At 42.7% G+C, this 27,012-nt stretch overlaps 3 protein-coding genes across 15 annotated transcripts in view; 2 read left to right on the top strand and 1 right to left on the bottom strand.

The window, feature by feature from the left end:
- The first annotated feature begins 1,390 nt into the window (after positions 1–1,390).
- atf1 (activating transcription factor 1) lies at positions 1,391–17,308 on the top strand. 8 transcript variants are annotated; one of them, XR_008572238.1, is made up of 8 exons: positions 1,396–3,355; positions 7,237–7,359; positions 10,771–10,862; positions 10,945–11,072; positions 11,148–11,327; positions 11,416–11,569; positions 15,397–16,116; positions 16,194–17,305. XR_008572238.1 is itself a non-coding variant. In XM_054784717.1 (7 exons), the coding sequence occupies exons 1-7, from the start codon at positions 3,128–3,130 to the stop codon at positions 15,539–15,541; spliced, it is 1,002 nt and encodes a 333-aa protein (XP_054640692.1). In that variant the 5' UTR covers positions 1,391–3,127; the 3' UTR covers positions 15,542–17,308. The 8 variants fall into 8 exon arrangements, 6 of the variants coding, with proteins under 6 accessions (XP_054640692.1, XP_054640693.1, XP_054640690.1 ...); XR_008572239.1 differs by having other exon boundaries at positions 15,397–16,528; positions 16,606–17,305; XM_054784717.1 differs by having other exon boundaries at positions 1,391–3,355; positions 10,945–11,024; positions 15,397–17,308.
- On the bottom strand, positions 13,805–19,561 carry LOC129186439 (putative methyltransferase-like protein 7A). Its single transcript, XM_054784721.1, has 2 exons — positions 19,008–19,561; positions 13,805–16,414 (listed from the first exon to the last, which is right to left on the bottom strand). Exons 1-2 carry the CDS (start codon positions 19,503–19,505, stop codon positions 16,181–16,183), a joined length of 732 nt encoding a protein of 243 aa, XP_054640696.1. The 5' UTR covers positions 19,506–19,561; the 3' UTR covers positions 13,805–16,180.
- A 4,716-nt stretch (positions 19,562–24,277) lies between these two features.
- Positions 24,278–27,012, top strand: part of scn8ab (sodium channel, voltage gated, type VIII, alpha subunit b) — an 83,896-nt gene continuing 81,161 nt past the window's right edge. For 5 of the 6 annotated variants that reach the window (XM_054785577.1, XM_054785575.1, XM_054785572.1 and 2 more), the window contains exon 1: positions 24,278–24,610. The gene's annotated coding sequence lies outside the window, so the exon portion shown is untranslated. The remainder of the gene's footprint in view (positions 24,611–27,012) is intronic. The other variant, XM_054785574.1, reaches the window with a different exon arrangement.

Raw genomic sequence — 27,012 nt, 5'->3', positions numbered from 1 at the left:
AGCTCCGTTAAGCTTGTATTTTACTTTTAGATTTCTTTACATTTGATTTATTTCTTTTTCCGCTGAGGGCCATGTACTGAAAAATCAAAGGATGCATCGCTTTAATATTTTCCATATTTTTTCATTTTGTCAAAGGCTAGAAAAAAAGGTTATATATATTTAAAAACAAAGGTGTTTTATTATTAGTTATTACTATCAACATTTCAGCTTTTTCTCTTTACAGCAATCAGTTTTTCCAAAAATATGTTCATAAATCATGCTGCTATGCGGTTGAATATGGCTATATTAATATGTGTATTAATATTTAGGCAGATTTTACTAATATTTTTGCCAAAATGAAGCATTTTCAAGCATAAAAATGGCTAAATGAAGTAAAATACAAATATAAGGGATTCAGGAGAGGCATTAAAGATGTTGTGATGATATATAGTATTGCACACTGGTCTCTAGGTGTCAGTAATGTTACATTGAGACAATAGCCACCATAGGAAGTACTGTACAGAAACAAGGAACAACAAGGAACTCCCCCAATGCTAACGTGTGAGTATATATTATGTCTTACTAATGTCTTATATGTCTCTTATTATGTCTACTATACTGGTAATAGGAGTGTAAAAGTGACTATGGAGTGTTATTTCATGTCTGGAGGGCTCTAATACTGTTAAAAGTTGTATTTAGAAGGTGGTAAACAGATTTTCTATGTCTTATTTTCTCTTAATATGTCTACTATATTGGGTAATAGGAGTGTAAAGGTGACTATGATGTGTTATTTCATGCCTAGAGGGCTTTAATAATGTTAAAAGCTGCATTTAGAAGGTGGTAAACAAGTTTTCTATGCTCCAACTATGAAAATATTTCATTTAGAAATAAAGAATCCTACTTTGCAGAAATTTACTTTACACGGTCATGTCTAGAACCAATTAAGCACCATAAACAAGGGATTAGTGAACATTGTGCCTTTTTGCTCAAATGTCACTTTTTTGTTGTTTTAATTTTATTTTTACAATTTTTGCAATGTACCATGGGCAAATGAAAAATGAACCGTGGGCTGCGAATGGCCTTTGGCCCACACTTTGAACACCCCTGACTTATTGCTACTACTCTTTATCAATATAAAATGATACTCGTTGATTGCGACAAAAAGAAGAACCGTTTGCTACTTCAAGATTCAAGAGATTCAAGAGTTTTTATTGTCATATTGCACAGTAAAACAGGTAGTTCTGCTATGCAACTTACCACTTACTTACCACTGAAGTAAAAAAAATGAATTACTGGAATAAGATATTCTGAGATGTTGCATACCTACAGTATGTGATTGTATTGGCAGACTCCATCCAGAGGGGGCAGTATTGTAGTTGTATGGCTGTTGGGCTGCACAGAAGAAGAAAAGTAGGCGGGCGGAAGGCGTGGTGACGTGCTCCATGCTCTGTGACGTACTTTGTCACAGAGACTCTGCCGTACGAAGCCCAAATTCATGACGTCAGTTTTTTTCTGTGGGACATTTATCGATCTTCGATATTATTTGGGAGCAATTTTGGCCTGGATACAAGCTACTGTATCTGGCAACTGTGTCTGTCGATTTTATTCAAAAACATTTTTAACCACACCAGCGCAGTAACTTTCCCCCAAATATTTGTTGTGTGGAAAATACAAAGTACGACAATTTCGACAACATCCACGCCGGGATCGGGAGCAGCTACGCGGCCTGTGAAAGGTAAGTTTGTCCTGGTCGGTGGTACGTCACCGCCGTTCGCTCCGCTGTGGTGGTAATGGCGGCTGTTGGCTTCTGGTTAACTCTTCTCTGCCGCCTCACATATGAGTTTACTTAGCTGGACTGCTCCCCCGTGTTGCTGACGTCTCTTGACGCGGTGAGCAGAGTGCCAGTAACAGAGTTGCATACATTTGCTCACCAGAGACTCATACAAGTTCGTCCGTCCTGTGAAGCACAGCGGCGGGAAGCGGATCTAACTGTTGACTTGAGCCCTTCAAAGAGTACACTTTTTTTTTTTAGCACGTTAACTAAACAAACTCGACGCTCAGTTACAACGTCTTCGCTCAATCCAAACTTTTTGTTTTGTTTTGAATGGAGTCGCCCACAGTTTGAAATGGTAAAGTTAGAATAGGGCGGAAGGGGTTGCTTTTAAAAGTGGGTTTACGGCGTATGGGGCCTACTAATGTGCGGGTACAGTTGGACATAAAAGCGGCAAAAACTACAACGGTCTAAAGAGGAAGTTCCTCAAAACTGGCTTTAATATTTCGGCTGTGGATAAAGCGGAAGTGCTGTGTTTCAAACCGAATAAAATAATTGTGGCATTTATAAGAGGTGGGCAGATCGATCTAAGTAAGCATGCCAGTGCTGCATGGGATCGATAATTGGCTGTTCTCTACAGTGATACCTCGGTTTCGTTATTAAGCCTTTCCAATGAACCCTCCTATTTATTACTCACATGTGACCCTTCCAAAATGTTTGCCTCCACAAAATGATTTACACAAAATTGTTGACCAAGTTTTTGTGTCAAATACTTGAGTTTATTTTTATAATAAGCCCTTGATATGAAACCCTGACCTGTCTTCTAGCGCCACCATCAGGCCAAAGTCTGACATTTGCATGAATTTATTTAAGAAAGTTTCCATACAAATCTTGAAGTGACAACATGAATGATTATGAACACTATTGGTTTTGGTGATGATATCACCTTTCCTTTCCTGCAGCACCACCATCACATCACACTTGCAGTTTTATTTTGAAATCTTTCATCCAAATCTTTTCCCGTGTGTGTGAGAGGGGGTTTACTTTCTTCTTCTTGGCTACTTTGGCGTTCCCAGGCCAGTTGAGAGACCTAGTCTGTCCAACATGTCCTTGTTCTTCCCGAGGCCTCCCTATCCTTAAAGGAAAGACCAGCCACCATCCAGAGGAAACTTTTTTCGGGCTCTTCCTTGAACTGCCATCTTATTGTGGTGGAGTCTCAGTGATCCTAGGCGCTAAGTTGCCAGGCGCATTTATGACCCTAGTAGTGCCACCCAAGACAAACAGGGCCTAGAGGACGGACCAGACAATGTTAAAACATGACAAAGAAAAAAACTGTCTCGTGATAATGAATACGTTTGCTGGCCTTCATGTATTGCCATGTGCTTGCGTTCTGTTTTCCTTGTCTCTTGCGTCCAAACAGGCAGGAGGAGGGTTCATTGGTTCAGCACCTACACACTTCATAGAACATCTCTGTTCAACAGAACAACAATGAACGGAGTGAGACCTCTTGTCAGTCACACAATCACTTTGCCTCTGAGGGGGGAGACTGGGCCACTAGCATGCACACACAGCAAAAGAGTGGAGCTTCGTGAGAAGCAATGCAAGGTAACGTGGTAGAAATTAGGAGGGAAAAAGATGCTTGCAAAGCCAAATGCCACCACCCCTGTGTCAGAATATTAATAATGTGCAAGGTGACCATCAACACCAACCAGCCAGTATGCCCAATTTATTCAAACGTGGTAGCAACAAAACGAACAAACCCGCTTCAAACATCCACCCGACACAGCGTTCCCATTTGGGAAGAAACGATGCATGGAGATGCAGAGCTTTCGTCCCGGCAGTCAATACTCAGTATGACGTTTGATCGGCAGAGTAAATAACAGCGCTAAAGAGTGTGCTTTCACAGAATGTCATGGCAAAAGAAATGCTGCTCTTTAATACAGTTGAAAAGCCAAGTGTTTCAAGAAATGCTGCAACCGTTTGACAGCCTGTGAGAAAATACATGTCACAAATGCGAAGTCCATTATCATCATCGTCATTGTCATGATTTATTATATACAGTGGTGTGAAAAAGTGTTTGTGATGTCTTATTGTTTTGTATGTTTGTCACACTTAAATGTTTCAGACCATCAAACAAATGTAAATATTAGTCAATGACAACACAACTGAACACTTGATGCACTTTTTAAATTAAACTTTTTATTATTAAGGGAGAGAAAAACATCCAAAGCTACATGGCCCTGTGTGGAAAAGTGATTGCCCCCTAACTGGTTGGGCCCACCTTAGTAGCAACAACTGCAATCAAGCGTTTGCCATAACTTGCAATGAGTCTCTTCCAGCGCTGTCGAGGAATTTAGCAGAATTGTTGTCATTCATTAATGTCATGCCACAGCATCTCAATAGGATTCAGGTCAGGACTTGGACTAGGCCACTCCAAAGTCTTCAGCCATTCAGAGGTGGACCTGCTGGTGTGTTTTGGATCATTGTCCTGCTGCAGAACCCAAGTTGCTTTCAGATTGAGGTCACCGACAGATCAGCACAATTCATGCTTCCATTTATCACAGCAAGTCTTCCGGGTCCTGAAGCAGACCATCACACTACCACCCCCATATTTTACGGTTGGTATGATGTTCTTTTTATGAAATGCCAGATGTAATGGGACAGACACCTTCCAAAAAGTTCAACTTTTGAGTATTTTCCCAAAGGTCTTGGGGATCATCAAGGTGTTTTCTGGCAAAATTGAGACAAGCCTTAATGTTGTTTTTGTTCAGCAGTGGTTTTGGTCTTGGAACTCTGCCATGGCGACTGGGGAACTGTAGGTCTGACATTGTGACTAGCAGCACAGGAACACTGCAGGGAACTGTGCTCTCTCTTGTTCTGTTTACTCTGTACACGTCCAACTTTCAGTACAACTCTGAGCTCTGCAATGTACAGAAGAACGTGGACGACACAGCCATCGTGGGATGGATCAGGAATGGACAGGAGGATGAGTACAGAAAAGTGTCTTTCTGATGGTGGAGTCATGAACACTGACTTTAACTGAGGCAAGTGACTCCTGCAGTTCTTTGGATGTTGTTGTGGGGTCTTTTGTGACCTTTCAGGTGAGTCGTGGCTGCGCTCTTGGGATCATTTTGGTTGGCCGGCCACTCCTGGGAAGGAGGTTCAGCACTGTTCCATGTTTTGGCCATTTGTGGATAATGGCTCTCACTGTGGATGGCTGGAGTCCCAAAGTTTTTTTTAGAAATAGCTTTATAACATTATGGGTTATAACCTTATGGCTTTATAACCTTTTCCACACTAACAGATCTCAATGCATAATTTAATTTAAAAACTGCATTTTGTGTTCAGTTGTGTTGTCGTTGAGTGATATTTCAATTTGTCTGATAATCTAACACATTTAAGTGTGACACGTGCAATAAAATAAGAAATTAGGAAGGGGGCAAACACGTTTTCACACCACTATGTTATAACATTAGTGGTTTATTTAAGCTAGGACAATTTCAGGCAGCAGCCGCGAAAAGGGAGACCTCTCAGCTTGTCATGGCTCCTTCCAAAGATGTCTGCCAACTTCCATCTTAGAATCATTCTTATGATACTCTCCCTGCCCACGTCGAATCAAGGAAAAGTGGGTCTTTGATATCTCCATTTGGTTTGGGTCACCATGGCAACATGCATTGGTGCTTTTCTGCTTGTAAATACCTCCTGATGCGACGTGGACTGTATGTGATAGTGTGCGACACTTCAAAGACGATCATTGTATGCTGTACTCCAATGTAATCGTAGTACAACAGTTAGCATGCAGAAGTATAGTGGTAAAAAATCACTATATTCATTTGATGTGTGTTTATAGCATGCTAATATATCAATTATCCTTTCATATTAGTTGTTGCTATCACTGCTAGTAGAATATATCATACTCATGACAGCACAATATTAGTCAATGCTATTTTGTTGTGAATGTCACTTTCTTCATGTGTGTTCATGGCGGTACTTGTTTTTTACCGGGTTGCCAGTGTGACCCGTAAGTATTCTCGACATGAATTGTTAGCAAAACATGAATCGCTGTCACTCGTCTTTCCAGCCTACCCTACAGTCCATCTGTCACTTTCAGTAAGCAAATCCATATGTTATGACTAGATCTATTCTTAGAATCTTGCAATAATAGTATGGGCTTTCATTCCAGGGCTAAATATCACTGGTCTTTTATTTTGCAGTTTCAGTTTCACTGACAGTCCAAAAACATACTTGTTGCCAGTTTTTGTGTATGTGTTACCACAACACAACATGAGTGATTGTTATTATTGTGTTGTTGTGAATATCACTTTCTTGGCTTCGCTGTGACTTCATGGCTTAATGTGTTTGAATCTGCTTCCTGGGACGTGTTCTGGTCGTGATGTCACAACCAAGATGGTGTCACCGTAAAGGTGAAAGGACCACTTTGGAAAATTAATTAAACCAACCCCCCCCCCGGTCTGCACCCACGAGGCCCGGCTGGGCATGTCCCAAAGAGTCATAGTGGGTCCCCCTCCTTCCAATGGGCTTACCACTCATAGGAGGCGCCAGTTAGCCAAGCACTTAGAAAAAAACAGCCGAATGCGTGGAACCAAATAATCCAAGTTATTGCGGTGGGTCATCAATAAACCGGACGGTAGATGGAAAAATATACCTGTTGTCTAGTTCCACATCGAGTCCTACGCAGAACACACAACCTCATCAAGGACAGCACACATCCACAACACTCATTATTCACACTCCTACCGTCAGGCAGACGCTACAGGAGTTTGAAGTCCAGGACCACAAGGCTGGCAAACAGCTTTTACCCACAGTCCATCAGGCTTCTCAACGAAGCACTCACACACACCACACGCAACATAGGCACACACTCATAGCACTTTATTTATTCATTTATTTGTATTATTTTTCTGTATTAATGTCTCTTCTGTTGTTGTTGCTTAATTTATTGGTATATATGTTTGTTCTTATTCTTTTTCTTGTGTTCTTTCTTTTGTTGGGAGAATGAACAGAATAAGAATTTCATTGCATAGTATAACTGCCTGTTTTACTATGCATATGACAATAAAACTCTTTAATCTTGAATCTGAATCTTGATATCTGTTGTGCGTGTATGTATATAATCGATATCTGTTGTGTGTGTATGTATATGATCGATATCTGTTGTGTGTGTATGTATATGATCAATATCTGTGTTGTGTATGTATATGATATCTGTTGTGTGTGTGTGTATGTATATGATCAATATCTGTCTTGTGTATGTATATGATCGATATCTGTTGTGTGTGTATGTTAAAGAACTTGTAAATATAAAGTATGTCATTTGAGAGTTTGAAGCTACAGTATATCTGTCACAGTCAGATTGGGTTAAGGGTTCTTTGGTGATGGCCGTTTCTGATGGGATGTTGTGATGGTATCATAGACGGGTCCTCCCTCCAGTTTTCAAGGCAAACGTGTTTTTTTTTTTTTTTTAGATGTCACTTGGTGGTTCTCCTGTGACCGTCGTCCAGCTGCCAGGGGGCCAGTTACAGGTTCAAGGAGTGATCCAGTCTCCTCAGTCATCAGTCATTCAGCCCCCACAGGCGCAGACTTCACAGGTCAGACGTTGATGTATGTATGTGATGTATGTGTTGTTTAAGCCAATCAATCAGTCATATATTGCTATCACTCCTCCACATGACTTTTCACAAACTAATATTGGAAAGCAAAGACTTGAAAATAACCCACAAACGTGTTGATCAGCAACATGTTTGCTGTAGGTGAAACTTGTGTTGCCAGCTACAGTGGTATGAAAAAGTATCTGAACCTTTTGGAATTTCTCACATTTCTTCATAAAATCACCATCAAATGTGATCTGATCTTTGTCAAAATCACACAGATCAAAAAAGTGTCTGCTTTAACTAAAAGCACCCAAACATTTATAGGTTTTCATATTTTGATGAGGATAGCATGCAAACAAAGACAGAAGGAGGAGGAATAAGTAACTGAACCATCACATTTAATATTTTGTGGCCCCCCCTTTGGCAGCAATAACTTCAACCAGCCGCTTCCTGTAGCTGCAGATCAGTCTGGCACATCGATCAGGACTAACCTTGGCCCATTCTTCTCTACAAAACTGCTGTAGTTCAGTTAGATTCATGGGATGTCTGGCATGAATCGCTGTCTTGAGGTCATGCCACAGCATCTCAATGGGGTTCAAGTCTGGATTTTGACTTGGCCACTCCAGAACGTGTATTTTGTTCTTCTGAAACCATTCTGAAGTTGATTTACTTCTGTGTTTAGGATCATTGTCTTGTTTCAGCATGCATCCTTTTTTTAGCTTAAACTATCTGACAGACGCCCTCAGGTTTTCCTGTAAAACATCCTGATGAACTTTTGAATTCATTTTTCCATTAATGATTGCAAGCTGTCCAGGCCCTGAGGCAGCAAAACAGCCCCAAACCATGATGCACCCTCCACCATGCTTCACGGTGGGGATGAGGTGTTGATGTTAGTGAGCTGTTCCATTTTTCCTCCACACATGACATTGTGTGTTCCTCCCAAACAATTCAACTTTGGTTTCATCAATCCACAAAATATTTTGCCAAAATGTCTGTGGAGTGTCCAAGTGCCTTTTTGCGAACATTAAACGAGCAACAATGTTTTTTTTAGACAGCAGTGGCTTCCTCCGTGGAGTCCTCCCATGAACACCATTCTTGGCCATTGTTTTACATATAGTTGATGTGTGCACAGAGATATTGGACTGTGCCAGTGACTTCTGTAAGTCTTTAGCAGACACTCTAGGGTTCTTTTTTACCTCTCTGAGTATTCTGCGCTGAACTCTTGGCGTCATCTTTGGTGGATGGCCACTCCTTGGGAGAGAAGCAACAGTGCCAAACTCTCCATTTGTAGACAACTTCTCTGACTGTCGATTGATGAACATCCAGACTTTTAGAGATGGTTTTGTATCCTTTCCCAGCTTTATACAAATCAACAATTCTTGATCGCAGGTCAGACAGCTCTTTTGAGCGAACCATGGTGCACATCAGACAATGCTTCGCATCAAGACAATTCTTACCAATTCTGTGTGTTTTATAGTGGGCAAGGCAGCTTTAAGCCACTCATCAGTGATTGGGCACACACCTGACTTGAATTGTTTGGTAAAAATTGGTTTCAATTGCTCTTTAAGTCTCCTGAGGCAGAGGGTTCAGTTACTTATTCCTCCCCCTTCTGTCATTGTTTGCATGCTATCCTCATTAAAATATGGAAACCTATAAATGTTTGGGTGGTTTTAGTTAAAGCAGACACTGTTTTTTCATCTGTGTGATTTTGACAAAGATCAGATCACATTGATCTTCCGTCACAGAAATGTGAGAAATTCCAAAAGGTTCAGATACTTTTTCATACCACTGTATTTAGACAACAATGGCTGTGTGCGCACTCATTTTCACTGGATAGTACATTTATACCATTATACAGGCTGTACACTTGACTACTGTATCGTATATCCAAATTTACTGTCCTTTGAGAATATTCCCTCATAAACATGCTCGCTGAAACGTGAGGCCTATACTTGTACACTTTTTAAAATAGTCTATCAGTGATTCTCCAGTGGTGGGTCGGAGCCGGTTTCAGTGGGTCGTGGGGTCTTTGCAAAAAAAATTCTGTAATGACCCCATGTCCCTGAACGCATTTCTCACCTGTGCTATTGGCTTGCTATGCCGTCATGAGGTGCGTGCCGTGTTAATGGGCGACTTGGCCAAGCTTGAGTGGGATGGGAAGGACATCCAGCTAGATAGCTAGTATCTGCTAGAGAACAAAGTTCATGTCGTGATGTGTGGGGAATGACGACTACCAGGTACAGTATGATGGCCAATTGGGTGTATTGTCCCAGGCAGAGGGAGGGGTGGTGTTCAGAAGAAATTGTGGTCCTTGAATCAGCGCAAGTGGACTGGCTTCATCTTGTTTGGCTTGTCATCCAGGTCCATGTTTAAATGCTATGATTCAACACCCCTGATATAAAAGGGGTGTTGAATCATATGATGGGCCTGTCACGATAATCAATTAATTGATTAACCACACGATAAATTTTAAAAAACTCTAATTTTCTTCAAGATGGTGCTCCTTCTCATACTTCAGCCTCCACATCAAAGTTCCTGATAGTGAAGAAGGTCTAGATCGGGGTCTCGAACTCGCGGCCCGCAGGCCATTTGCGGCCCACCAAATCGTATCTTACGGCACGAGACTGGACATCAAGAGTAGTGTAACTGCAGCCTGCAACATCCAGGCAAGCTGAGTGTTACTTGCATACTTCCAGGGGCAAGTAAACACCAAAACTGAACTAACAGTGGTGTTATCACATGGATGTATTGTGAATTGTATCGTATCGTGAGGTACCCTGAAATTCCCAGCCCTACTCCCAATACTTGATGCGGCCCAGCCTCACCCATACTCTACCTCCGCAGGCCCCCAGTGAAATTGAGTTTGAGACCCCTGGTGTACATGATCCAGGATTGGCCCACCCAAACACCAGACATGAACATGATTGAGCATGTTTGGGGTTAGATGAAGTAGGAGGCCTGGAAGATGAAACCAAAGAATCTCCATTAAGTCTTGGAGTGGTGCAAGATGCTTTCTTTGCCATTCCAGATTCCAGATGATTGTATCAAGTTATTGGAGTCCTTGCTGAAGACATTTGTCCAAGCACAATCTGACCTTTCTATCCTAATTAAATGATAAAACTCAATGAATGATACAAGACTTTATTTTGTTATAATATGCATAATCTAGTGGCTTTTGCCTTTCATATAAGCTATTTCTGCAAACTACAAGTCAAGTTCTTGTTTATTGTTGCTACAGCTTGAATAAGTGACAAGACTTTTGTCAGGCGCTGTAGATATCTGACAAGTTTACGTTAAAAAATGTCCACAGTGTGCGTCGTGGCTTGTCATTGCACGATGATGGTGGGTTGAGAACCCCTTCCCTATATGATTCCTCAGCTGACGACAGTCGTCATTTTTCTGGTCAAGGGTTCAGATAGCGACGATTCACATGATTCTTCAGACAGTGGAGCTACACCGCAGAAAACCAGAGAGCTACTGGCCAGACGACCATCATACAGGTAAGAAAAGCAAAAAGCTCACATGTACAACATGAGATAGAGGACATCATCGTTGTCGTCGTCTTTCTTGATTCCTCTTCAGAAAAATCCTCAATGAGCTTTCATCTGAGGGAATATCACACACTGAGGGGAAGGACAGCTCCACCACCTCAGGAGTGACGGGTGTGACTATACCTGCACCTATTTACCAGACCACCACTGGCCAGTACAGTGTGTACCTCTCCTGCATGTACAGAAGATAACTGGACTGTATGAAAACCTTTTCCTGATCTGTGTGTATTGTAGTTACCGTTACTCCGAATGGAACCATCCAGCTGACAAACCCAGGACCTGATGGGATTCAGGAACTGCAGGTAGCCATGGCCAACCCGACTGGAGGCCAGCAGGGCACAACCATCCTCCAGTATGCTCAGACCCCTGACGGCCAGCAGATATTGGTACCTAGTAACCAGGTGGTTGTGCAGGGTGAGGAAATGGTTTATTTGTCCACCGTGTAAAACATCTGGCAGCATTCTTTATCCTGTGACACAAGACACATTTCCATTTTTCCAAGGTGCAGGAGGAGAAGTACAAACGTACCAAATCCGCACAGCACCAACATCAGGCTCGCTGCCTCAAGCTCTGGTGATGGCCTCGTCTTTGGGCCTTTCTCAGAGCAAGCCCGATGATCCGACAATGAAGAGGGAAATCAGGCTGGCAAAAAACAGGTAAATAGATGCCAAAGCATGCTGTTTGTGCAGTCGAAAGCGTTTATGTAGACCACCCTCGGACTGGCTCGTTGACGTCGACCTCATGGAAACTGAAACTAGCTATTGCTTGCACATTTCTGTGACTTTGGCCAGAGACCTAGGGAGTATGGTGGATAACAAAGGATTTTTTTTTTTCCTATGGCAGTTTGTTGACATGGTTTTCCTGTGTTTGTGCTTATTTTTTATTTAGATTCCTGTTCTTGTGATATTTTATACTACCATCTAACAATAAAGCTTTTGTACATGCACAAATCTAACAATCTAAAAACATGTTTTCAAATGGATGCATTTTGTTAGTTGCTGTGTTGGAATGGAAGGCCATGCTCCGATAACATTGAGCAGCGCCACAATTTTGACAATAAACAACATAAACTAAACTCACGTTTCTTGATCAAATAATACATTTGGCATTTGAATACAAAAATAGACATTTTTCTTACTGGGCAGTTTTCTCTGTGAGCGTGGTGACGGACAAGGTTGCTGTTGCTGTCTGTCATGGCGCCCGTGTCCTGTTTTTGTCAGACACTTCTTCCATACTGCAAGCCAGCGTTGTCTCGTCCACGCTATAAAAGCCAAAGTGAGTCCATACTTGAGATTTTTTAATGTACCGGATCTTTCGATTTAACTTCATCTGCATACGTCTGTGTAGGCTCTCAGTCGTACAGGAGTTGTCCATCGAGGAAAAGGCTTCTTGAGACGTCATCTGTACTTCTGTGTAGAAGGTGTCGGACGTTTCGCTCCTCATCCGAAGAGCTTCGTCAGCAAACTAATAAGTGCTGGTAGCATAGGCCTTAAATACAGTAAGAGTGGGCGGAATTGGTGTGCCAACACCCTCCTCCTATTGGTTCGTTACACTAAGCCTGGGCGGAGCAGTGGTATAATCCTATCCTGTTATTCACACCTACGATAAAAGGGAAGTGTCGCTCCCTGAATTGGGTATGAACGACTCTGATACTGGCTTGTTAGCATCTATTGTTCTGGCTCGGCCCTGCCTTCACCTCATTTGCAAGACTAAGAGCTGTGGGTTTTGGTCTCAGTAACCTGCTGAACACAGGGTCCAAATTAAACCTCAAACCACCATTCCATTGAATCGGAATGGTGGTTTGAGGTTTAATTTGGACCCTGTGTTCAGCATTCCATTGAATCGGAATGGTGGTTTGAGGTTTAATTTGGACCCTGTGTTCAGCAGGTTACTGAGACCAAAACCCACAGCTCTTAGTCTTGCAAATGAGGTGAAGGCAGGGCCGAGCCAGAACAATAGATGCTAACAAGCCAGTATCAGAGTCGTTCATACCCAATTCAGGGAGCGACACTTCCCTTTTATCGTAGGTGTGAATAACAGGATAGGATTATACCACTGCTCCGCCCAGGCTTAGTGTAACGAACCAATAGGAGGAGGGTGTTGGCACACCAATTCCGCCCACTCTTACTGTATTTAAGGCCTATGCTACCAGCACTTATTAGTTTGCTGACGAAGCTCTTCGGATGAGGAGCGAAACGTCCGACACCTTCTACACAGAAGTACAGATGACGTCTCAAGAAGCCTTTTCCTTCATCTGCATAGTTTTTTTTTTCTTTTTCTTTAATTTCTTCTTCTGTGGTTTCCACCCAATTTCTTGGGTTCTTGCGAGGAGCTCGTCCTAGTTGACGTTTAAAATGGTGACTGGGCTCACTGAGAAGGAACGGGGCTAGAAGTTTATAACGGCTATGTTTTAATAATGATGTAAAAAACGATAAAAGGCAAGAGCGTATGGATAATCCATTGTAGGGTTTAATATCGTGATAGTTGTAGGTAAAGATGTTTTGTCACCCCTAAATGGGGGTGGAACTGGCTCCCAGCATGCATTGTGGTACTTGGTTTGTAAAAAGTGATGTGTTTAGAGTTAATATAGTTGTTTACTATTCCCCACAGTAGTAGTAGTTGTCCTGTGTGTGTTTACTTACCTGTTATGTGTTGTGCTGTCATTTTGATTGCAGGTAGTGTTCAGTCTCCATGCGATAACACCACTCTTAGTTCACAATTGGTGTTTTCTTGGCCCTGCAAGTAACACTGAACTTGCCCGGAGGTCGTGGGCACCAATGCCACTACTCTTTGATATCAAGTTGTGGGCTGCAAGTTTGAGACCCCTGCAGTAGCTCACCAAAGGGCCAAAGAATATTTGCTTCGACTCTTAGTAGTTTTTTATTATAACTGTTCAATTCAGAATTGATAGCTTTTATATAATGACAAATGAGCATAAAATAGCATCAAGACGGTTTTGGTGGAGATGTGCTTGGCAAATAAAATAGTGTAAAATAGTCAGAAAGAAAAGACAAATAGTTGACAGTATTTAATAGTGTTAAAAGTTGTACACTCAGTTGATTCTCTTCTAACTTAAGCAACACACACTTCTGCTTCATACAGGTTTTTATTTGGATTATTTGATTCTGTTCATTTTGTTATCTTGAACTCCAAAATAAATGAATGAACAATATATTTCCCATGAATTGGTATTACTCAAAAACATGCATCAGGTTCAATTCAGCTTTGTTGCAAATAGTACAAAAATAAAGGGAAAAAAAAAAGCCTATCCACCCAAAAGTTTATATTTTTAATAATGACCTGTTTGCCAGGGGCCAGCATAAACCTTGATCGGAGCACCCCTAGTTTGGTGTCGACAACAGCGGTCGACTGTGTGTGTCAACGTCGACTTAAAGGGCTCAAGATGACTTATTTTTTTTAACCAAAAAAACATAAGAACACCACCAGCTAGTTTATGTTGCCAGTAGTTTTTCACAATTAGGACTTAAACGTCATAAAAATTGGTGTAAATTGTCAAATAAGATGATTGGTCACTCTGGGCTGTCTGGTATTCACGTAGAGATGTTTGTAGGACGTCCGCACACAGCAGTCTCAGAGAGTCCATCAACACTTTGCAGTCATATTCGGTTGTACACTAAGTGATAGCTAACGTTAGTAGCTACACTTTGCCAAACCACTATCATTTACTGACAACAAAGCACGCATAGCTGCAATACACAAACCACAGACCTGCCAACATGTACTCCTTTTTTTGTACTTGGCACATATTTTGGCATTGCCATGGCAACCTGCACGTAGGTGGAATGACAACCTCTCTGCGAATCAGAGTGATCTCTTTTCTACCTGACTCCTAGCAAGTGTTAGCAGTGGAGTGGAATTGAGAAACGGCAATTCCAATCACCACTGCTCAGCATGTGCATCAGCATGTGCATCCCTTGTCTGTCAATGCAAGCTGCATTTAAAAGGTATTATTCCACTGGTCCTGATCTTCTTAATGCCAACAATAGTGCTAAGCTTCTGTGAGAAAGAGAAGTGTACTCACAATAACGTTGACAGCGAGTTAAATTCACCAACACCACAATTCACAACATCAACAAGTCCCAGTAGAATAACCACCCAAATCCATTCCAGAAAGAAGGCCAGGAACCATCCTCAACCAACACCAACTCCTAAGTCAATAAGTTGATGTTGTGTTGTTGAATAAAAAGCTTCTGAACCAAATCAAAAAGCTGTGTTGCTGGAAAAGCAGTGGCACATTGCAAAAGGCACAATATAGAAAAAGAATCTAATCTGTACCACATTTGTTTTTACTTTAAAAACTAACTTTGTAAATATATATTTCTTTTGTCTATGGTTGGCAGGTCTGAGAGCAGGAAGAGGCGGGATATAACGCTCACATTACATTTGAATGTTCCACCGCACTGGCTTTCTTTTTTTTTATCTTTATTGCTGGACTGACCACTGTCCTCCTGCTTCATCACAGGGAAGCAGCCCGCGAGTGTCGACGGAAGAAAAAGGAATACGTCAAATGCCTTGAGAATCGAGTGGCCGTGCTCGAGAACCAAAACAAAACCCTGATCGAGGAGCTGAAAACCTTAAAGGAACTTTATTGCGTGAAAACGGGATAACGTGCTGGAAGCGCAGAGACGAGCTGTGTCAGCTCGGTGGATATGATCAGGGTTCTGGGAACACTTCAGGTTGAGATCCTCCATCTTTTTACTCTGCTTGATATAACAATCAGATATATACCTTTTATATATCCCAACAACAACAAAAAGGACATTTTTCCACCGATTTGTTTTGTATTTACTAATGCTATAACATTTATAGTTGTGTATATTTTTAAACTGGGAGGTTTGGAATTGTGAGCTTTTTTTAGTCTCAATTTCTAAATGTCCTTTCCTGTTTTTGTTTTATTTCTTGCTTGTGTTTTGAAGTAAATGTTACTGCCTTGTTTTGTTTTTTAGGTCTCTGAATAACATTTACACAATTTACACAATTTGACTTATTAATTACTTCTGCAGCAGTTTCCCTTGTCCCCAATAAGGAAATTTTCATTCCTTATTTTTGTACAAAAGGATATATATTGGCTTAGGTTTTTAAGGGTAAACGTGACCATTTCTCAGTCATTACTTAGACAATGGGGGGCAGAATCTTGGAAGGTGCGGAGATGTGGAGCGATGTATGAAGTATTGCTGATTCTGTGAGTAAATAATATATATTTTCACTCGATATGTTTGTCTATCTGTGATACCGTTTCCCTGTCATCATTTGATGCAGTATCCCATAATATGAGGCCGCATCACTGCAGTCACCGGAGCCTCGAGGTGTTGAATGTGGACTTGAGAAAAGCCAGCAGACTCCACATCTTTCCATGTGGCTCTGGTAACCGTGCATCCGTCTCCAATGTAGAACCACAAAGGCTCAAGTGTGTGCTGGAGGAAGTGTGTCCAGGCTGAGGTGCTTGACATCACATGTTCCAGAAAGAAGAAAGCTCCACCCTGGGATGCACAAAATGAAATCACGCTAATGGAAACACAGCGGATGGATGCATAGCAGTTTATCTTCACAGTTTTGTGCTTGTGTTGCTTCTCTCCAGCTAAGCTGCCTACCTGGTAGGTATGCATGATCATTTCATCACATGCTTTTCTTGGAAGGCATAACCTTGTGCATATGTTGTTTTTGAATGCAGCGCGTCAGACAAGTCTGCAAGTCTGGAGGTAGTGCAAGTATTCCTGTAGTTCATCACTTAAGTCTGACAGTGGGAGAGCTAGCATTTAAAAATACACATGGTGTAACCCTACCTGCCCTGTCATTGTGATGGAACCTTTTCTAGGATTAGGACGCATAATGTGGCTCAGCTCATTTTTTATTGGCCTGCAGCATCACATGTACAAATACAATTTTTAAAAACAGCAAAAAATGGGGAAAGTAGAGCAAAAAGGCACAATGTAAAGAGAAAGAACTGAACAATTCATACTATAAGAACACAAAGCTGTCTTTAACTCATTCAATACCAAAGACGCGTTTATACGGTTTTATAAACCCAAACGCCCGATCCCAAAGACGTATTTATATTTTACGCTTTTTTACACCAGAGGCACAAAGAGGTGCAGACTATAAATTTTCAAGCAGTTTTAAGCCATAAAAACGGCCACAAAGTGGCAGAAGTGCATTTGCTAAGAGCTCGGCAGGGATCTTTTACATGTAAAAACACTGGACAGCAGGGAGGAAGTGGAAGAGCTTGAGTGTTGCGTGCAGAAGGTTACGCATTGTTACGACATTTTAAGGCATGCACACGCAGGCACACATAGTTCAGTTCCAAATGTAAAAACTGTAAATAGTTACTTGTGTTTTATTTGTAAATAAATTATTTTGATGTTAAACAAGCCTTTTTGTGTTGTTTATGTTGGTATAGTTGTATTGTACTTTATTTATCCCACAGCAGGGAAATTCACTTGTTACAGCAGCAAGCAAGATGTTGTTTAGATATTTGAGCTGTCACAAAAGCAAAAAAATATTTGTGTCAAAGTGAAAGTTATGCTTGAAATGTATCTTTTTTTTTTTTCCTCCCTATTTTAGTTGGGAACTGATATTTTCCTGAAGCTTACCTGTGTTCTACTGCTGATTTACTAAAGAACAGAAAAAGGTACAAACACTTTTTTGTGACGAAAGACTGGAGTCTAGATCGTTCTTTTGGTAGATACCATGTTTATATAACCATAGAACACTTGAAAGATCAGTCAATATCGCCTAAAATGGCCGCTACTGAAGGGTTGCCTTTTAAAAAATGGTGCATTTTGTGTTGTGTTGTGATTGACTAATATTTAAATTAGTTTGATGGTAGGAAACATAAATATGAAATGAGGAAGGGGGCAAACCCTTTTCACACCCCTGCGGACAGGATACTCTTGTGGCTGTAACTCTCACCTAGCTAAAACTCAACTCTTAACCCCTGATGTCACTTCCTGTCCCCTCCCCCAATCAGCTCCCCCAGCACCAGAACACATTTACAGCAACAGTCTTATTTATGTCTTAAATGTCTTCTTATGCCTTCTCTCTCATTATGTCTTCTATAGGACTGTAACGGTGACTATAGGGCTGTTATGACGTTTCTAAAGGGCTCTAATCATGTTACAAACCGTATTTAGAAGTCATAAACAGGTTTTCTATGCTAGAAATGTTTTATTTCTAATTTAGGAATGCTACTTTGTGAAAATTCATTTATAGTGGGCGTGTAACCAATAAACCGCCCTAAACGAGGAATTACTGTGTAGATATGACTTTTTTTTTAATAACTTAAAAAAAAGTAAATCTATGAGAAAACAAAGGATCGTAGGATCTATAGGGACGGGTCTTGCTTTTTTGAAAAGGGGGGATGTGGCCGAGGGGGGTCTAGGGGCCCTCCCCCAGGAAAAATTTTAAAAATTAGACTTCATTTCCTGCAATCTGGTGATATCTGAGGCCAATTTTATGTCCTTAATTTCAAGAGTTTGTTGCTATTTTTATCCTTGGAATATATTGTTTAAGCCAAAACATTCTATTTATAAAATTACCGGTACTAGGAGAAACCCATTTTAGCTCAATTTCCTGAAATATTTTCCAATTTGAAGCAGCTGTAAATTCCGAGGATTTGAGTATAATTTTATGTCACTGGGGATCGCTTTTCTGGTTAATTTTCATTGAGAATAGACAACAGTTTTCCCTATAGTCATGATGCCAGAACCTTTATTTTGCACCTCCACCTGAATAGCCATGTACAGCACACGTTCAATGTCCAATGTAAATTATCAGCCTGACAGTGGGTTCAGGAATAGCATGCGTCTCGGTTGCATTCTGGCATATGCGTCCACCACGCGCCCATAATTCAGATGCATGTCCCTATGGACATACATCAGAATCAGGCAAAAAAAATCGTGAGTGCCTCTAAACGGGGCACCCCCTCTAAACCCCCTCTAAGTCCGCGCCTGTCTATGCATTTCGGTATGTGACCCTTGGTGCCGCTGGTACTCACACTTGTGTCATTACCAAAAGACCTCTAATGTGACGTTTCCCATTTACTGCAGCACCTGAATGCAGCAGCACCACACTCACTGTTTTCAGCACTCGTCGAACCTCCTGCAGAACCATCTTCACGTCCCGGACAGAACACAGCACCAACGTGCACACCACCACGTCCACAGACTCGTCCTGCACCTCCTTCATGTCCTCTGCGGGCACCACCAGAAAGGCCTCGTAGGTCAGGTGCTTGTTGGCGCGCATGCTCCTCTGCAGGAACGTCTCATAGTGCGGGTTGGGGTCGGCGCAGAGCACGGTGCATCCGTACGGGTAGAACTGGAAGTTGGCGCCGCCGCCACAACCAATCTCCAGCAAGCGAAGGGTTCCGTGGCTGTCGGCGAACGTGCACACGTTCCGAAAGAGCTCTTTCTTCTTGCTGTGCATTTTGGCGTTGTACTTAAACGTCATGGTATAGGCGAGCCGCGGGAAGCAGCGCTTGTACGTCGCGCGCAAACCCAACGCCTTCAGGAGGCGAAAGGGTAAAGCCAAGCACACGCAAAGCAGCCTGCAAATGTTCAGGAGACAAGACCTCATCTTGGACCTTCAAACCCACAAGATTACACCTTGTAATCCCTCTTGTAATCCCTTTGACGTGTAATAATACACTGGAAGCACACGGTGGCGCCATTGTCACCTGAGGTAGTTGAGATAAACCTCATCATTAGAGGTCATGGTAATAATGCTTGAATTTTGAAAAATCCATACAAGATACAGTTGAATACATCACATAGTTCAATTCCCAGCTCCACGTGTCCAAAAGGAGTAGGAAGAAGCGAATTTGATTTAATCCTCTGTGGAATACTCCTGAAATTACTGCTCGTAATCCCTTTGCCCTATAATACATTGGACCCACACGGTGGCGCCACTGTCACCTGAGGTAGTTGAGATAAGGAGGAAATACTTATATACTGTACTCGAGTACAAGTAGAGACACTTTGCTGACATTTTGCTCTTGCTCAAGTATATGATCATGAATTATCTTTGCTGATTGGCTGGGGGATGTCACATGGTTCTTTGGTGTCCCCTTTGACTAACCAAATATGCTTCCTCGCCCTATGAAGACCTACAGTAGATCCTGTTTTTCACTGGAGGTATTTTCTACCAGCGAATGTCAAAGATCGACAAGTAATCAAAACGCCTATAAAAATAAAATGTCTTTTTTTAACAAACGGCTCGCCCCTCCCCCTCCAAACTCCTCCCATTCCACACTTACTAAAGGCTTTTAAAGAATACAATGTATAGGTACTCACCACTAACGAATGATCATGTGACAACATGTGGAATGGGTCACTGTGTAACTATGGTGCGTTCAAGGACCACCAAACAAAATGTGACATCTCAACGCTTGGTGAAGAAACATGAGTGAAGCATAAAGACGTGTGCTGTACATTTTAGCTGTATCACTTATCAGTGCTTACAGGCGTAGGGGGAATGTGATGTGAACGGCCTATATTTCCAGAAAAAAACTTCTAGTACATTATTTGGGACCAAAAATCTGCTAATTTTGTGGCTACAGTGTATACAGATTGATAAAATGGCCTTCCAGGGAGTTGTAATGATATTACTCATAAGAATGTGCTGTGATGAATAAAAGCAGCATGGACGAGTCCTGAGATGGCCTCTTCCCGTGTAAGTCTACTTTACGATGTGTGCATGTCTCAATTTCACTTCAGAGAAGTCGCCAGCCTCCAGATATCAAAGATGGCGCCCTCCGTGGCAGACGTCTCTGTGACACTCTCCCGTGTTTTTCTATTTTTTGCTATTTTATTGTTCATTTTGGACATTCAACACACTCACGCAATACATTACAACAGAGAGACACTTTTGAACATAGGCAGGGTCCACCATGAACTTTCATTTAGCCTCTCAGACTTTGCCTTTCTTCTGCGCCGGGAGAACGCAGCAGCCTGCGGGCCTGGTGTGCTGAATACCCGGCGAGCAAAGCATCCGAGGCGTAAACGAGGCAAGCAGGCTGGCCTGCATGCTAGGCTAAAAGCTAGAGCGACTAGGCCACCGCTACCAAGCCTGCTGCTAGCCAACGTCCGCTCCCTTGAAAACAAGATGGACGAACTAAGAGCAAGGATTACAGCTCATCGTGAGATCAGGGAATGCTGTGTGCTCACCTTCACAGAAACCTGGCTGACGGAGGATATACCGGACTCGACGATCCAGTTGGAATCATTTGCTGCTTACCGGGGAGATCGGACTTTAGCGTCTGGTAAACACAGAGGTGGCCGCGTCTGTGTTTACGTAAACAAACGGTGGTGCACAGACGTACAGACGATGGAAAAGCACTGCTCGCAGGGCATTGAGCTGCTGATGGTGAAATGCAGACCTTTTTATTTGCCTATGAGTTTAGCGCTGTGTATTTAACTGCTGTTTACATCCCACCACGAGCTAACACCGCTAACGCACTAGGCCTCCTGCATGACATCATTGATAAACACGAGACCAAACACCCAGACGCTGTATTCATTATATCTGGCGATTTCAACCACTGTAACCTCAGGACTGTCCTCCCCAAATATTACCAGCATGTGCGCTTTCCCACAAGGGAAAATAACATCCTGGACCAAGTCTACAGCAACATGAAAGGTGCTTTGAAGGCTGTTCCAAGACCCCACTTTGGAAAGGCTGACCACATCTCTATATTCCTTTATCCAACATACAGACAACTTCTTAAACAAGCTCCCCCTGTAAGTACAGCAGTTAAAGTGTGGAATGAAGAAACTGATCAAGTACTTCAGGACTGCTTTGGCTGCACAAACTGGGATGTGTTTAAAACTGCAGCGGGGAGGGAAGATTGTACTGTTGATTTGGATGAATATGCTTCTGCTGTTACTGGCTACATTAGCTCATGTATAGAGACTGTTACCACCACCAAGTATTACAAAAAATACCCTAATCAAAAACAGTGGATGAACTGTGATGTAAGGGCTAAGCTACGTGCTCGTTCGACTGCATTTGTTATGGGCACCGCTGATGACTACAAAAAGGCCAGATATGACCTGAGGAGGTCCATATGAGAGGCCAAAAGACAGTACAGACAGAAGCTGGAGGGCTACTATTCCACCTCAGACCCTCGGCGCATGTGGGCGGGGCTCCAGCACATCACAGACTATCGACAGCGGAGTAGCGTAGCCACGTCCAGCCATACCACACTTCCTGATGAGCTGAACGAGTTCTATGCCCGCTTTGACTCCCAAACTCCTGATGAGCAGAGAGGGTGGCTGGACTTGGGGAGCACACAGGACTCACCTCTCATGGTGACATCAGCTGATGTGCGCAGGGTTCTAAACAAAACAAACCCACGAAAAGCAGCAGGCCCAGACAACATCTCAGGACGTGCACTTCGGGTTTGCTCATCAGAGCTAGCTGATGTGCTTGCTGACATATTTAACCTGTCGCTTGCACAAGCATCTGTACCGACCTGCTTTAAGTCCACCACCATAGTGCCCGTACCCAAGAAGAGCAACGTGACCTGTTTGAATGACTATCGCCCTATAGCACTCACTCCTATTGTTATGAAGTGCTTTGAAAGATTAGTCATGACCCACATCAAAAAGAGCATCCCGGCGGCAACTGTGGACCCTCTACAGTTTGCATATCGCCAGAACCGGTCCACGGATGATGCAGTCAACACTGCCATCCACACAGCCCTTTCTCACCTACAGGGCCAGGACACATACGTCAGAATGCTATTTATAGACTATAGCTCTGCTTTTAATACAGTCAGCCCCCACAAACTCACAAACAAGCTCCTCACACATGGCCTGTCTCCCTCCCTCTGTAACTGGGTGTTTAACTTTCTCACAGGCAGGCCCCAGTCAGTCAGAGTCCACAATCGCACATCCAGCTCAAGAATTGTGAGCACTGGGACCCCACAGGGGTGTGTGCTCCTCTACACGCTCTTCACCTACGATTGCGTGGCCTCCCAGAATAACACCAGCATCATTAAATTTGCGGATGACACTACAGTCATCGGACTGATCACTGGTGGTGTTGAAACATCATACAGAAGAGAGGTGGTGGACCTCATAGCTTGGTGTCGTGATAACAATCTCCTTCTCAATACAGATAAGACCAAAGAGATGATCATTGACCCAAGAACAAGGGAAAAGGAGCCGCATAGACCCCTGTTTATTGATGAGACTGAGGTGGAGAGGGTGAAAACCTTCAAGTTCCTTGGCACACACATCAGCGAGGACCTCATCTGGTCTCACAACACCCAACAAATTATGAAGAAGTCCCAAAGGAGACTGTACTTCCTGAGAAGACTGAGGAAATTTGGCATGTCCACCACAATCCTGAGTTGCTTCTACAGATGCACTATGGAAAGTGTCCTTACAGCCTCCATCACTGTTTGGTACGGTAACTGTACAACACGTGACAGGAAGGCACTCCAGCGGGTGATCAAGACCTCACAGAACATTGTTGGGGCAGCCCTCCCCTCACTGCAAGACATTTATAAAACTAGAGTCCTATGCAGAACACATCCACAACACTCATTATTCACACTCCTACCGTCAGGCAGACGCTACAGGAGTTTGAAGTCCAGGACCACAAGGCTGGCAAACAGCTTTTACCCACAGGCCATCAGACTTCTCAACGAAGCACTCACACACGCAACACGCAACACACGCACACACTCATAGCACTTTATTTATTTATTTATTTGTATTATTTATTTGTATTAATGTCTCTTCTGTTTTTGTTGCTTAATTTATTGGTATTTATGTATGTTTCTTATGTTCTTATTCTTTCTTGTGTTTTCTTTCTTTTCTTGGGAGAATGAACAGAATAAGATTTTCATTGCATGGTATAACTGCTGTTTTACCATGCACATGACAATAAAACTCTCTTGAATCTTTAATCTTGAAATGGTATTTTATTTTGGAAACACTAAACTGCTTATGACTTGGACAGACTTCAACATTTCAAGCCGATGACTTGGGATTTGACTGCATGGGTCTTGTCTGGACTAGAGAATTGACTTGGACTTGCACATCTTTACTTGAGACTTGGGATGAAAGACTTGGGACTTGACTTGGACTCAAACGTCTTTACTTGAGACTTGTCCCCCACCAAGTTTATTTAGGCCTCCTCTGTATGAAATATAAAATGGACTTGACTTGTATGAATGAAAAAGAGCGCCATCTGGTGCTCCGGCTCCCCCCCCCCCGTCTTACTGCAGAGTTGCACTCTATGACATTTCTCCTATACGGCACCCACTAAGGGACCTTCCACATCCGGTGCCGAGTAAAGTAGAAGCACGTGAAGGCGAGCCTTTATCTGGGACTTTCACCGTCAGAGGTGACAAAAAGCAATGAACGCTTCCCTTCCCAATTGCCAGTTATTTAGGCCGAACATTTATTTGTGTTTTTGCTGGCGTCGCTGCGGTCACTTGTCCGTTCTTCTGACTGCAGGCATTTGCTGACACTCCCTAACAATTTGCTCCGAGTCATCAATTATGCAGGGCAGCCGCGCGCTCGCGGAGCCAAGATAGCGGCAGCGGCAGCAGCGGCGGCGGCAGCAGCAGCAGCAGCAATATGGCGACAGCCGCAGTTTGTCCACACTCTTTTCTACATCCGCACTCCTCCGGACGCCGCGTGGATTCTTGCTAGAGGCGCTTTGGCAAAGTAAGTAAGACGCTTCCTGCTTTGTGTCATCGTTTGCTTCGCCGCGCGGGTCGCAGTCCCACTTTGCCCGCCGACTGCGTCCCAGTGCCGCAGCGCGCTGCTCCCACGGTGGGGACACGCGACACCCGACTATACGAGATCTTTGCACGCATCTGCGTCGAAGAACGCGGCGGAAAGAAATTTGTGATGTTGTGATGAGATGTTTTTCACGGGGTGGGGGGGGGGAAAGCCGAGAGTCAGCATGTTATTTTGGGGTGTTGGCCTGCCTTGTTTAGGAAGACATACGCAGATAGAAAGTCTCATCAAACTTGTGGCTTGTTATCATCCTAATAAGAATAATCCACAAGCAGGCCATCTTCTTTGCACCCTTTTCCCCACAAGGTGCATCTTTACTTTGGGGAGGGGATCTGACTTCTTGGCATCCTATAGCAGCATACCGTCCCACACTGCAGCAGGCGTTCCATACCAACACAGGATGACAAATGTGCTCATCAACCTGCACGCGGGTGGGTGGGAGGCGGACTAATGTCTCGTGTTGTCACGTATGCTTGGGAGAATCTGCTGATGCTCCGAAGCAGGCGTGCGGTCAGCGTGCCATGCATGCGTGAATGAATGAAATGATGGCACATGTAGCGTGTACAGTACACACAAGGTGATGTGAGGCCTCCTTAGGATTTGGCAGCCATACGATCCGGGATGCTGGACACTGCCTGAGGGGCCGCCTGTTTGCTTGGATTTCCTTAAGTAAAATACAGCAGTGTGGTAAAAAAGTGCATGCAGACGTTCATGACATGAATGAAGCGCAGTTGGAGTACCCAACCAACGCTTCATGAAACGCTGATGCTGAAGACATTTTCCCATAGCAAGTACGGTAGATCATTTTTAAATTGACGTTGACACATCACACAAGACCATCGGCACGGCTTACCAATGGCCACAGCGCTACAACATGCCTCTAGCAATTATTCAATGCATTTTAAATCCACTTGGACATCACAAAAACAATGGAAGTCATGCAGTACACAGGCTCGTGCTTGCAAAACCTGCAGTTCGCAACATCACGCCTTGCTAGAACATCTTCCTGCTGTAAAATGTTGAGTGAATGAACTTGAGATACTCTAGCTGCAGCACTCTTTTCCTCCTCTAGATAGCGCCATCAAACATAACAAATGTAAATAGAATACATATCAAATAAATATAATAATATAAGATGACGGAAGTCATCATTGGTCAGCAAGTTAATTATAGAAGCGTGGTTCCATTCTTAGCAGTCACTGCAGCAAAACAAGTCATTGGTTCATAGCAAGATGGAAAAAGGCGTGGCTGTAATAGTGGACACTTCGGGTAAATGGAGATGAATAGTGAATGGAATCAAGTGAGCGCAGTACTCGTCTGCAGCCAGCAGAGGTGCTGTTGAGCGAAAAAGGCCAACATGCTGACTAAGACTGACAGCTGCTTGACTCCCGTTTCAATGACCTTTATTTTTCAAAATGTGCTATGATTTTTTTTTATTTTCACTGATTACAATTTATGTTTTGTTGGCTTATTACAAACTACTGCCATCTTATAAACTTTGCACATAAATACTTTTATAAAATATCATTTGGAGCGCAACTATTTGTCCTCGAGCGGAGCTGGTCCATGCAGGCGGCATTATTCTGTGCATTGAAACAGGAGTTTAGCACATTCAGAACACATATATTTAATCATAACAATTATGAATTATTATATAGCCATATATAGCCATATTCATTTGTCATCTACAGTAACTAATTCAATTTATGATATCCATGTCTTTTAAAAATCCACTCATTGATCATTAATATGAGCGAATTTCACACCAAAATTAAATTAATTAAACTACGCCTGTACTAGCATATGTCATCTTTTAGCAACATAAACATATACAGTATGTCTTATATACTGTACTAACATATATCATCTTTTAGCAACATAAACATACTGTATACTGTATGTCTTATATATAAACAGTTTGGGAGGGTGAAAAGAATGGATGCTTTGTTTGTATCCTTACAATACTGAATATCACAATAGCACTTTTTCTGTTTTTGGAAAATTACTGTACAATTTAAGTGCACTATTAGACACTTAGTGTAGAGTTGAAGTGCACTAACACTGTTCCTCTTAGACATTTAGTCAAATTATTGAAGTGAAATGCGGCCTCCAGTGCTGCATGTTGCATGACTGCAGGAGATGATGGTGCTGTGTGATGGTGCTGTGTGATGGGGGTGTGTGATGGGTGTGTATGATGGGTGTGTGTGATGGTGCTGTGTGATGGGGGTGTGATGGGTGTGTGTGATGGTGCTGTGTGATGGGGGTGTGTGATGAGGGTGTGTGATGGGGGTGTATGATGGGTGTGTGTGATGGTGCTGTGTGATGGT

The sequence above is a fragment of the Dunckerocampus dactyliophorus genome, chromosome 8 (genome assembly GCF_027744805.1).
Source record: "Dunckerocampus dactyliophorus isolate RoL2022-P2 chromosome 8, RoL_Ddac_1.1, whole genome shotgun sequence".
NCBI lineage: Eukaryota > Metazoa > Chordata > Actinopteri > Syngnathiformes > Syngnathidae > Dunckerocampus > Dunckerocampus dactyliophorus.
This window is presented reverse-complemented; position numbering and strand designations above follow the sequence as displayed.